Source organism: Manis javanica, chromosome X, assembly GCF_040802235.1.
Source record: "Manis javanica isolate MJ-LG chromosome X, MJ_LKY, whole genome shotgun sequence".
Lineage (NCBI taxonomy): Eukaryota > Metazoa > Chordata > Mammalia > Pholidota > Manidae > Manis > Manis javanica.
In genome coordinates this window covers 125,867,004-125,879,859 of record NC_133174.1, presented here as the reverse complement: position 1 = coordinate 125,879,859, position 12,856 = coordinate 125,867,004, and the positions used below count along the sequence as shown (strand labels likewise).

The 12,856-nt window shown below is 47.8% G+C and overlaps 1 protein-coding gene across 5 annotated transcripts in view; it reads right to left on the bottom strand.

Moving 5' to 3' along the window:
- Positions 1-1,335: 1,335 nt before the first annotated feature.
- Positions 1,336-12,856, bottom strand: part of FHL1 (four and a half LIM domains 1) — a 58,343-nt gene continuing 46,822 nt past the window's right edge. For 3 of the 5 annotated variants that reach the window (XM_017659075.3, XM_037016884.2, XM_017659074.3), the window contains 6 exons: positions 6,110-6,291; positions 5,429-5,603; positions 4,643-4,812; positions 3,990-4,176; positions 3,233-3,432; positions 1,336-2,855 (listed from right to left, as the gene is read on the bottom strand). In XM_017659075.3, the coding sequence (XP_017514564.1) occupies positions 2,772-2,855; positions 3,233-3,432; positions 3,990-4,176; positions 4,643-4,812; positions 5,429-5,603; positions 6,110-6,265 (972 nt within the window). In that variant the 5' untranslated portion in view covers positions 6,266-6,291 and the 3' untranslated portion in view covers positions 1,336-2,771. Of the gene's footprint in view, positions 2,856-3,232; positions 3,433-3,989; positions 4,177-4,642; positions 4,813-5,428; positions 5,604-6,109; positions 6,292-7,625; positions 7,751-12,856 lie in introns of those variants that run through there. The other 2 variants (XM_017659077.3, XM_017659078.3) reach the window with 2 other exon arrangements.

Below are 12,856 nucleotides of genomic sequence, written 5' to 3'. Positions count from 1 at the left end.
TAAAAGGATTGATGGGGCACATGAATGGTTGACGAGACAGGGCACAGACGCTAGGGCAGGCGATGAGGAAAGTTAGGGCAGGGTGGAGCTGAGAAGGGACAGGAGGGAAGCTGAAGCAGTCAGCGGACTGGGGGGCACAGAACTAGCGCCGTGAGGAGGAGGAGGACCAGGAAGGGAAGGGAGTGGCAGTTAGAGGAGAGGTGAGTCAGGATGCTGAAAAGGTGCAGGGTTTGCTGAAGCCACACAAGCAGAGGTGGAGGATGCTGGAGCTATGCTGTGGTCTCTCCCCAGGGAGGAGTCCTGAGTGAAGGCGGGGTGGCCCCCCGAGCTGGGTCGCTTATGGCAGTCTCAGTGACTCAACCTGCCTGCTCCCTGGAGAAGCAGGAAGAGGGGCGCCATCCTGATCCTTCCCCAACTCCTGCTTCCCTGGGGCTCCAGAAGTTCACTAGATACTCTTTTCATGGCTTTAACGGTTTTAACTGCTAATTCCACTAGGGAAACATACACAAGGGGCTGTTCCCCATTCATAAAAATGTTTGTCTCTTGCTGACAGGGTTTGATTCCCTTCTAGTACAGTGAACATTAGCACTGAAGGGGTTGTGCCCCTTACTCATGAGGGGCTAACACCCTCTCCTTCCCGCTCTGCCTTTAGCTGTAATGTAGTTTGACTAGGTGGCTTCATGGCCTGGTGACAATTCCACGGGGCAGAGTGCTGCAGGCGCTGATGTCACAGGCCCTCCAGGGCTGTCCTGAAACCACCATGTGGTGTGGGCTGGTGGGTGGCCCAACAGCATGAGCCTCGGAGGTGTGCGGTGACCTAGAAGCTTCAACCTCTACCTGTGCCCTCACTATCCCTGTGCCCCCAACTCATTTGATGGAAGTACTTGGGCCCAAATGTGCAGCCTTCCATATAGGCACTGTCCGCAAGGGGAGCAAGGTTCTCCTGAAGGCCCAATGGTGGAGGGAACAGCCCTTGAGGATGTAACAGTGTCTGACCTGGATCCAGGGCAGCCAACAAAGGGGAACCATGATTTCCAGAAGACACGCTTCAGTGTCACTCGCTTCCCACGCCCCCCACCCCCACCCTGCTGGGCAAAGAAAATCAATTTGCCCTTTTAAAGGGATATGAACATCTGGGAAATGCTGCTTTGGGTCAGAGTGGGTTTCTGTTGCTTTTAACTGGAATCTAAGTGTTGTTACAGGCTTGTGCTATCTTGTTTATAATTCCTCTGTTGTGTGCACATCCTTGAAGGAAGGAAAAGTGTCATTTAGGTCTCTGGCTCAGTTTCACATTATAGCAATTCCCCACAACAGAACTAAAAGACAGGAGGCCAGTTATTTATATGCCGCTTTATTTCGATAAGGATACACTGAGACGTTAGATGATCATAGATAATGACAAAATGCAGAAATGAGGCATTAGCTTCTCTAACCACTCCTACGAGAATGTTAGTATGTACTGTCATTACATATTTACTTTTGATAGTGTCTTGTTATACTATGTCATAGAACAAAGTCAGTAGAGTACAGTAAGTAGGTGATCCTGCATCTCAGGTGAGCACTACGTGGAAATCTGGTTCTGCCTGTGAGGACAGTGGCCACTCCCCCAGAGATCTAGCTAAGCTCTTGAGGGACAGTCCTAAGAATCACAAGAGAAGGGACTTGACAGGCCTCTTTAGCACAGGGACAAAGAGCAGACAACTACTATGTTACAAGGGATCCAACTTGTCACTGTGGGGAAATGCCGTATCAGAGTAAATGACAGTCCCGGCGTCTGCTCAGCTAGCTACCCCTCTAGAGTTTTATGGTTACTTCTGTAGGATGAATTTCAAAACTGCAGGAACGTTTGAGGGGGCTAAAATATTTTCATGCAAGTCTCCAAACCCATAAACTATGTTGCTATTAATTAAAACAAAACTATTAATTAAAAAAAAAGAGAAAGGACAGCTGGGTTAGTGATTTTAAGTCTCCAGAAGGATTCGCTGTGACCATGTTCCTCTGAAACAGGCTTGTTTTCACAGATCTGCCTAGACTTTTCCAAATCACCTGCATGTTCCATGCTTCAAAGTAGGAACGCTCAGAAAACATGCCACACAGGGAAATCAAATGTTAGTACAAGGGAAAGGTCAGTTTAGAATTACAGCTATGTTCAAATGTTAATTTTCTGGAAATTCTTATTAGTTGTTTGAAAGCACAACAGAACAGAAGGCAGGCTTGGATGAGGAAGTTAAACCATGCATTTCGGTAAGTTTTCTCTGCTCACGAAACAGGGTGAGCAGCCGAGTTGGAGCAGCCGCTGCAACTCTTGTGTGTCCTGATGACACGGTGGGTCCCAGCTGAGCCACGGGAGGCATCTCAGTGGGGGCTTTGTCACTTATGCTTCTTGCTTACATCACTAAGCGGCTACATGGTTAGCACTTTTCTGCTCTATGATAAACATGCAGAAGAGTCAATCTATCTACGAGTAAATTTTTAACGGCAGCTATCAAGAAATCAACTTTGCCGCGAGTTGCTTTTTGCTAAATCCTAATATCACTGTGTGCCCTTATATGAGTAATACTGTAAAATGGGAGAAAGAGAGAAGGAGCAACTGTAAAGAGGTGAAAGGCCACTCTCTCCCTATGGGTGGTGCAGGGCAGAGGGCGAGGACACAAAGAACAAGACTCAATTCCATTTTACAGGACAGGGGCCCCTGTCACTTTACAGCTTTTTGGCACAGTCGGGGCAATATACTTGCTCCGCATGGAAAACAAAGCGCTTGTTGGCCAGATTCACGGAGCATTTTTTGCAGTGGAAGCAGTAGTCGTGCCAGGATTGTCCTTCATAGGCCACCACACTGGAGCCTTTACCAAACCCTGAGGAAACAACAAAAGAAAACAAGAGAGACAGCTGAGTGAATACAGGTGAGAGACAGGCCACCGCCTCGCCCGGTCACGGCGCCGACAAGCACGCGGGGCAGCGTTTGCCTGGCTCCCCGCGCCGCCCCTCTCCACCGCGCACTGGCCCCCGCGCTGCTGCGACCCTGCTACGGCTCTCAAGGACCTGAGAAGATGCCAGAACTCAGCCAAGGGCTGCCCTCATTTACAGAACCCACATTCCCATGCCACTGCTATCGCTCTGTGCCGCGCACCGACCTCCCAGCATAACCAGTTTCTTTGATTTGGGTCAGGGCCATGGCATCAAAGTGGCCACCAGGAGGCAAACTTGGGCTGTTGGTGGGGTGTGCACTTACCGGGCCTCGAGGAGCGGCTAAGCTTCGATTTTTTCTATAAAGAACCACCACCCACGAGGGACAAGTCCTCTCTCCACCCGGATGCCTGCCCCGGAGGTTGGCGCTGGGAAACAGGGTGAGAGGCAAGCGTTTCCCGTGGCACACTGGGGGCTTCCTAGCTTTAGAGACTGGGTGGCTCACTCTTGACACAGTCCTTTTCCCTGAGGATGGCAAAAGTCTTCTCAAATGTACATTTCAAGGCTCCCCGGGGGAGATGGGAAAATTGGAGGTGAGGGGAGGGCCCAGGGCACGTGGATCGCGGCCGCAAGATGAGGAATGAAGTGATCGCTTCGCTTCTGATCGCAAACACCGGCCCACAGGCACCTCTGAGCTAGCCTTCAGCTATGGGGTGTTCTGATCCCAGCTCGTCGCTCTCCAGCCTCCCTTCCCCCTTCCCCCTCCCCACCCTCCGCCCTATTCCCAGAGCCCCGCTTCCCGCGCAGTGCCTGCCATGGCCGTGGCCGTGGCTCTTGGGCTCGTGAACTCCGGCAGCATTCGTTTGTTAATCAGCAGTAGTCAGGAAGTGTTCTGTAGTGCAAAGGCTAACCTGACCTGAGGGAGAATCCAAACTATTTGAGGGCCTTTGGGACCACAGTGGCAGGGGGAGAGGGCATTCTCTGGGGCCTTTGTGGATGAAACCGACGACGTAGGAAAATGAGAGATGGTTACCATGCGCAAAACCTAGCCTGGCAGACTTAGCAAGGACTCTTTAGCCTACCAGTGATGGGGTTCTTGCATCCAGCACACTTCTTGGCCACAAAGTTCTTGTAGCAATCCACGCAGTAATACTGGTCCTCCACAGCGGTGAAACGCTGCCCAGCCAGCTTCTTAGAGCAGGTAACACACACAAAGCACTCGGCATGCCAGGGCTGATCCTGGTAAGTGATTCCTCCAGATGTGATGGCCTAGACCAGGGAGTGTAGTACCGGATTCAGATTCAACAACCATTTTGTTGAATGCCTACTACATGCCAGGCACTGTGCTGGGCGCTTTGGTATACAATATCTCATTTAATCGCCACAACGGCCATGGGAAGCAGGTGCCATTATTATCCCCGAGTTACAGATGAAGACACCGAGGCTCAGAGAAGGCGAGCCCCTGTTTGAGGTTACACAGCAACTAGGTGATGGAGGCAGGCCTCTAGAACCAGGGCTGCCCATGCCTCCACAGTGAGTACACCCACGGACAGCCTGACTTGGCCTGGGCACGGCTTTCTACTCCCACAGTCTCCTCATCTGTAAAGTGAGAATAATAATTCCTATGTCACAGGGCTGTCGTGAGGATGGAATGGGATAGTGTGTGTGCAAGTGCTCTGCAAACTGTCATTCGCTCCTAGAAACAAGTCGGTGCAGAACTCCCTCGACAACGTACCTTGTTGCACTTCACACAATGCTTGGCAAATTTGGTCTCGTGGCAAGTCACGCAGTAGAAGTCCTCCCCTTTAGGGAAGAAGCTTCCGGTCCCGATGACTTGCTTGCAGTTGCTGCAGGTGAAGCAGTCTTTGTGCCAGACGGTCTTCTTGTACTCCACATTTTGATCTCCTGCGGGGAAGCGATCGGATGGCCCCACTGACAACGCTCTGCAGGGGCTGCATCCTCTCAGCTCCCACCCTGGGCCCTCCAGAGGTGAGGGGATGCAGGCCCTGCAGTTACTGGCCTCACGCTTCCCATTCAGCTACCCGGGGAGGCTCTCTCTAATGGCTCTGCTGCACTTGTGCCAACCCAGATTCTGCTGGGGAGGGGACCCCAGCCGTAGTGCCTGAGGACTGGACACCTGAATCCCCACCCCTGTACCCTTCGTGGACTTAGAGGGTCAACAGGGGGCTACCTGACCCCGAATTATATACCCTAAGGAAGAAGCATGCTTTGATCACTTACTATACCCAAATGAGAAAGCGCTACATACTTTTCACTTCTTTCTCTTGCCACAGACAGTTCTCGCCAGTGTTGTTTAGTTTCCGAGTGTGTGCGTGTGTGCGAGCATAGATGTGTACGCATATATACGTGTATATATATGCGTGCAAATATATGCTCAAATCTAAAAGCAGCCCACAGCAACATTAGCCCCATCATCCATCACCAGCAAGCCCGCCCACCTCGTCTCTTCCCTCGGGGTCCCCTCTCTGGCTTCCCAGGGCAGGGGGAGCATGGGCAATACCTGCCACAATTGGCTTCAGGCACCCCTTGCACTTGGGGGAATCCTCCCGAGTGGTGCACTTGTTGCACAGGATCTTGTTGTCCTTGGCCACAAAGGTCTCATTGGCCAAGGGGTGGAAGCACTTGGCACAGCGGAAGCAGGTGTCATGCCAGTAACGGTTCTTATAGTGCACCTCCTGGGAAGCAAGCAGAAGGGCACGGCTGCTGTCAGTGCGGCTGGGGGCCCGGGGCGTGGGGCCAGTGCCTCTCCCATCAAGGCTGACTTCCCTGGGGCAGACTGCTGCCGCGGCACAGCCCCTTACACCTGCAGATGCCCCAAGGTGAATGTTCTTAGGATTAACATGAGGGACACTGAAGCAAGCATGAAAGACTCACAATTCCTGAAACAACAGGAGGAGTACAAGTGACAGGGCTGGCAAGGGCCTCAGCACCCACCCAGGCCAAGTCCCACATTGGACAGCTGGGGACACTGACTTGGGCCGTGCTAAGGGAACTGGTGCTAGAAGCCAGGGCACCCTGCTCCTGGGCCAGGGCCTCTGCTCCCTCACCTCTGTGTGGCCCCTGCCTGCCAGAGGCCGCAGTGAGGACAGAGAAGGGGAGGGCGGGCTGTTGTTGTCTGGGCCACAGGGAAAGCACACCCCCGAGGCCAGCCTGCCCGTCCCCGCGCGGGGACCACCGTGACCTTGGAGTCCGCGCTGATGGGCTTGCGGCATTCCACACAGGTGTTGGCACAGAACTTGTCAAAGCATTTCAGGCAGCAGTGGTGGCCGTCCTTCTGCACATACTTCTTTCCCTGCAGGTTGTCCCTGCAGTAGTGGCAGTCAAACTTCTCAGTCATGGTGCCCACCTTGTAGCTGGAAGGACCTGCGAGGCAAGCAGGCAGAACAAATGACCAAAGGGAAGGCCAGAGCACTCTGCCGCGGCGGCTCACGGGGGCAGCTGTGCGATGCCATGGGGGGCCTGGGGGCCAGCGCCCAGCTGCCACTTGAGCCTGGCTGGCACAGGTGCCAAGGCAACAGACACTTCACCATGACAGCGGAGAAAACAGAGCCCTGGAGTATAGCTTCCAGAGGGCCATTAGGCCAATGGCCAGTAAGTCCCTGGAGCCATGGGAGAAATCGCACCATGCTGCTTCAGACAACACGCAGGGGGACAGGCGGATTGAGCTTGTTGGTGAGACAGGGTTCTGGGAGGCACCGTGGCTTTGAGCGGTGGGGTGAGCAAGTGTAGCCAGGAGAGGAGAAGTTATGTCACCCCAAGGCACACAGCTCTGGGCACAGTGTGCACAGGGCAGGTCCTTGGAGGAAAGCTCCCCAGCCTGGTGACAGGTGGGCTGCTGTGGGAGGCCTCTGGGAGGAAGGAGAGGCCCAGACGCTCTGCTGTAAGGGCTGCTTTCTAGATTGCGAGCCAGAAACCTCCCTGCCAGCTTCTGGCTCTTCCTCCGTAACTTCTTAGGGGGGCCAGCATCCTCCGGAGGCCTCACTTGCCTCCTATCAGTGAAATTCAGTTCATTTCAACAAAACTTCCTGCTGACTCTAGCCTGTGCTTAGCACATATGCAGTCCTTATTGATTTAAGATGTCTGCATATACTTTAAATCTGACAGAACACTTTAAAATCCCTGAATGGATCCTAAAGAGTTTTGTCCGAGACAGTTTACTGACTTTTGAGGCCTGAGCCATCAAGCAAGATAAAAATGGCATTCTCCCTGGGTGCCGGCAAGTTTTGCAACTGCGTTATTCGTTCAAGCAAGAAAGGACTGGTAGAGTCAATGAAGCATACTATTTACGGACACTTTAAAGTATCATTTGGGAAAAAAATGACTTCTAAAAAGTGTGAAGCTGTTTATTGCAAGAAGCCCTCCCACTGCCTTCCTACGAACAACTCCCACCTGCCCCGTGCCCCGCGCCGACAGTCACAAGCATTGCTAAGGCACTGTCCTCCCTGCCACCACAATGGCACTGCAAGTGGATTTCTATGAGCTCTCAACTTCTTTAAGCGTATGCTAATTAATTCCTCTCCCTGAAAAAGACACTGCCATGGGCAAATAGCAATTATTTACTAAGTACAGGAAATGCAAAAATGGAGACTATTTTCTCTAAGTGCCCAAAAATATGATTGTTGTGCTCCGGCCATCCCCCCACATCACTTAGAGAGACAGAGTGAGGGAAGAGGAATGAGCAGTCGCCCAGTACTCACCGCTGCTCTTCCACTAACTGAATGGCCCCAAACTCCCACTCTGGGTCCCGTTCCCAGTTTTTTTTTTTTTTATACGAACACATGTCCAAGTTGTTTGGGTACTGTTGCCATAGGCAACCAAACACCAGAGAGTGAGCTCAGGAAACCACACCCTGTGTCTCAAGCCTGCCTCCGCAAAGGCGGATGAACTCTCACTCAGAACTGGGTCAGCCTCTGAAGCCACCCTCCAGACAGACAGACAGACCCCTTCATTGCCAGAAAACTGACAGTTGAAGTGAGTGAGTGACACATTCCTGGGCAAAGGCAGTTGTTTGGGACAGTTGTGTCAGAGTTCAGAGATTTACTGAGATGAGAGAATGGTTCTTACAGGCACTTTTCCCCAGAAAGAAAAACTGGGATGTTCCCTTATATAATTGGGTTAGAAGCGAAAAGTAGAGATACAATGAAACCAGGGCCTATCTCCTTGAACTACACACATGGTTTAAGTAAAACAGCTTTTAAACTGCTTTTAGTCTCTGTGTGTATAGAAAAAGTGCCTGTCACAGGGATAGCACGGTGAAAATCACTCCCCTTAATTCATTCTTGATGGCCTTTCACATATCACATAGAACCCTGGTCTTCCCAGCTTACTAGCTTTTCCACACCGAAATTGTACACTCGACAAAGATTTACTTTCTCGTTAAGAGCTGAGTAGAGAAACCAAATAAATCTCCAGTAACAGTACATGCCAGGAAATTAAATTATCAGTGACTTCTAATTGCCATTTGGCAGGAAATCAGAATTTGTTAGATTAGACAGCACTGGCTTCCTGCATGGCCAGTAACTATGGCTGGTTTAGATCTTCAGAGACTCTCTTCTTGGACCACATTTGAAAATCCCTCCTTCTCCCTTACCAAAGTCTCTATTTAGAATAAAACTTCAAAATTGAACCCTATTCACTTTCATAACACCCTTTTTTGATCTCTCAAAGAAGAAACAGCACCTGAATATTTCTCCATTAAAGTACCATATAGAGTCCCACCTAAGGGGAGCCCATCTCGTGAGTCTTTGCTTTATGGTAAAAATATAGGTATTAGTGTCATACATAAAACAAACCACTAGAAAACACAGTGCATTCTACCTGGAGGTATTCAGAGGTTTTAGAGAGAAAGAAAACCACTGCGGTCCACTGTACCAGAGAGATCTTACCTGCCAGGTCTTTCCCACTTTAAAACCACATACTTTCAAACTGTTATTTTACCAATGCCAAGTTCTTCACTGGTTACTCTCATAGTTCTAGAAGACAACTCACTCAAAGTTTCTGGGCATCCAGATGATGAAATAATCCATGGCTCACCAATGAACATGGAAGTACCAGAGTGTGTTGAAAATGGAGTCAGTCATGGAGTTGCTCAACACTTTAGCATCCCTATAGTACAGGGTCTTTAACCAAGCAAAAGGAAAATGCAGTGAATCAACCCCAAGTTAATGGTACCACTCAGGAGAGTCCTGCCCCTTAGTGTCTGTGAGAACTAGCTTTAGGCATTATTCTTCCTTTCTGTAGTAAGAAAAATCCCAGGTCATTTTATATTCCCCACCACTATACACTTAAACCCAAAGAGTCTGTTTCCAGATGGAGAGACAGATTTCAAAGGGCACATCCTTTTAGAACCGATTTCCGCAGTTGACTTAAGACTTTCTCATGTGTGTAAACACTTATTTGTCAAGATAAAATAGGCACTTCTAGGAACGTTGCCTTTTTGCCTAATAAGTAAACAGGCTGGAAATACTTAAAGCATGTTAACAATGTTGATGTGAAATCCATGAACTTTAGTACTTTTTGCAATAAATCCAATTAAGTGGAACTTTGGGCAATCTGAATTAGCTTACCTCGTGTTTTCCTAAATTTAGGATTATTTGGTCCAAAAGTATCTCAGACCTTCACAAAGTATGCCTAGGAGGAGTTGGAGGGAGCAAAGTATTCCTGCTGAGGAGATAGTTACCATGTCAAACCTTTGCATAAAATATGGACGATGCGTACAAGAACAAAATATTTTGTTATGATTGATCTTCCAAGAGGTTTATGACTAAGAAAACAGTTTATAAATGACAATGCGGCAAGAGACAGACATTCTTATAAGGCAGCAAATATCCTGATCTGTAGGCCCCACTGGTACGAGCCACAGTTAATTAAGCTCTGGCTTCACAAGAAGGGAAAAGCTTTATGCGGTCCTTTCTTTCCCTTTGTTAGAAATAAGAAAAATAGAGAAAAATGAAGATGGAACTTTACCTCTTCTGTGGGGTTCTCTTTAATCTTGCTAAATAGGCATTTATCATTTGCTATCCCCTTGGCAATTTCTAAGTACATGAAAGATGAAGACTTTTAACCATCTAAAACTTCCAGATCTGTTTGCTTTGCCCTATTGCTGTTATCTGGGAAAGGGCATGTCATTGACCATTACATGAAACACTGGATACATGTAATTATAATTCTCCTTCCCTTTCTGCCTGTCTCTGTCCAGGACATGTGTGCCCTAGGGTAGATGTTTGCTGAATGCTAACCTGATAGTATGGCCCTCAGTGATCCTAGTAACAAGGCTTCTCAATCACAGGAAAGTTTGCAAATACACAAAGAGCCCCAGGGACTTAAATCCAGGGCATTGTGTTCACTAGACACACAGTCCACGCCTGCTGACTGACAGATGGAGGTAAGTCCCCACCATTAGGCTTCTTCTCTAACCTCTTTTTATTAAAAGCATTTTATAACAAAGATTTCTGTTCTAGAAAATCAGGGGGCAGCTCCTGTGACCCAAGGAGCTGATGTCCAACTGACAGTCCTTTATAGACCTAGTAAGTTAGAATGCAGTTGGAAATGTGACTGGGTGATCAAATTTTAGATATTCATTCCAAGATGTTAGTTTGACTTTTTTGCTATGCCTGCTTCAAAAGACACATCATTCTTCACTTAATCAATAAGCTTCCTCTTTCAGAAAATTCCTGAACTACAGGCAGCATGCTAAGAAGCGCCTACATAAACTTTAGTATCTTAATAAAAACTTTTGGCTTCCTATTTAGTCATGTACATATATGAAAAATGTAACATTGCAACATTTGTTTTTTACTATAAACCTCTCACTGGCAAGGATTCACCTTGTATTACATAATTTTGCTTGTATTTTTATATGCATTTTCTCACCTATTTCTTGCTAATGTTCATTTTTTCCCCTCATTCCCAAGTGGCTCAAAATAAGAATATTTAAGGAAAAAGTGATTATAGCCGGGTAGCATTTTTGTAACTATGTACTTCCCTGAGTGATATAATACACAATGTAAACAATGACTAGCAACCAAATAGAAAAAACAAATTCAGGTTATTTCTGGTCTGTTAATTGCTAAGTCCAACATACCAGTATGTTAGTCCCTCCATGTATAAATATTGGCTTCTAAAGAAAGGGTATATTGCTTTCCTGAGAACATTCAACAAATAGAACGAAGCCTCAGCTGATGAATAGGACGCTTGTGTAACAGACATGCTAAGGCACCTGAAGGTGTCGTCAGACATTTGGGAATAAATACCTAAATAGCTGCAATGAGACAGAGCTCTTGAGTCATGGTAGAAACTTAGTCTTTCATAGAATTTCATAGAAAATCAGAAAGTGTTTTTTCTCTTAAAAGCAGAACATGTACAGAATGATTCAATGCTATTAGCAACTTCACTTGTATGCTGCATTTTGGAAAAAAACCCATAAATCTCTTTTTGGGTCACTGGTATAAAGGTAACACAGTTTTAGCTTGTATCTGGTTCAGGGGGTTGGATAGAGACTACTGAATAAAAAACTATGTGCCACTGAACTTCCACCAGGCCAGATTCTGTTCCGGCACTATTTTGCCCATACAGGAAGCTTTTCTTGCTATTACACATGTGACGTGCAGCACGCTCCATCTTTCATGTGGAAAAAAAGTGCTCTTGGGCCGGCAGCACCAGTACATGTGTTTTAGCTTCTCTAGCTGTGGTAAAGCAGTAGGTGGTCGTTTGGTGGCCATTGAAAGTACAAAACATTCCGTTTCACCCTCGACCAAGTCTTCTGACTACCATTTTTCAGTTATTTTAAGAAGCCAGGTCAGTTTGATTACTCCCTCTCACCCCACCATTTCATTTTCCATCCTGGCCCTCTTATTTGAAAGGCCAAGGGGAAAGGAAATGAATCTACATAATTTTGCAGACTGAACGGGTTCAGTGACAAAAGTATACATTCTTGTCCCTGAACAGTCCTCTCGGTATGTGGGTGCTCATGCAAAATGGACTCTGACCCAATTATCAGGGCCTCTGTTTCATCCACACAAAAGCCCATTTCAGGGCACTGTGGATCTCCTTTCGGTGGGGACTTCTCTTTCATCACCGTTCATGGACCTAGGCCAAATACAAAATGATCGTTCCTGGTTTTACAAATCACCTAAAAGGTGTCACCAGTTTGTCTAACTTAATCACAGTTGTAGCCTCCAGAATTATGGAAGTAAGAATAATGTCAGAATTTGGTGCACTTAAAATTCAAGGTTGGGTGTACAGTAAATATGCACCTTTTAAGTCTACTTCGCTATTGTGTCACTTAACTGGTAAATAAAATGGGGAGTTACTCTACTAGGCAACGTGTTCAACGTTCACTGGAACAAGTGGTACAGCCGAATAGTTTGCTTACACCCACAGAATGTGTGTGTTGGCTGGTTAGCACAATCTCGGGCATGTGGTGCGGTGTTTGTAAAATGGGTGTGGGGGGGAAAACAGATATAGCGCTTGAACACTTGGGCACAAGGAAGACATTGCATGTTAATTCCTTGAAGCAGGGAACTTCATTGTAGTATATTTGTTTTAAAAAGAGAAGTTTCCAAGGGTATTCCCATTATTTCAATATTGACAGGCAATGACAAGTTATCAAAAATAATTTTTCCGAAAGACTTCCACTGATAATTCCTTTGTCCCCTAATCTGACAGCTGGGAGACAGGATAAAGTGCCTGGTTTCTAAGAAAGGGGGTGGTTGATTAGGCAGAGGGCAAACGAGCCACAGCGACATTCCTGGCTTCAGAGGAGAGACAGGCAGCAGGCTGACTTCAGAGAACTGGGCTTTCTGGGGAAAGTGTCCTTCCTTCCATCCTTCGGCCCCTATTCCACGGATGTCTGTCTGTGGCCAACAGGCTTCCTCAATGTCAGGTTACCAAACAAGAGGAAGACTCTCATGGCAACGATGGTCTAGGG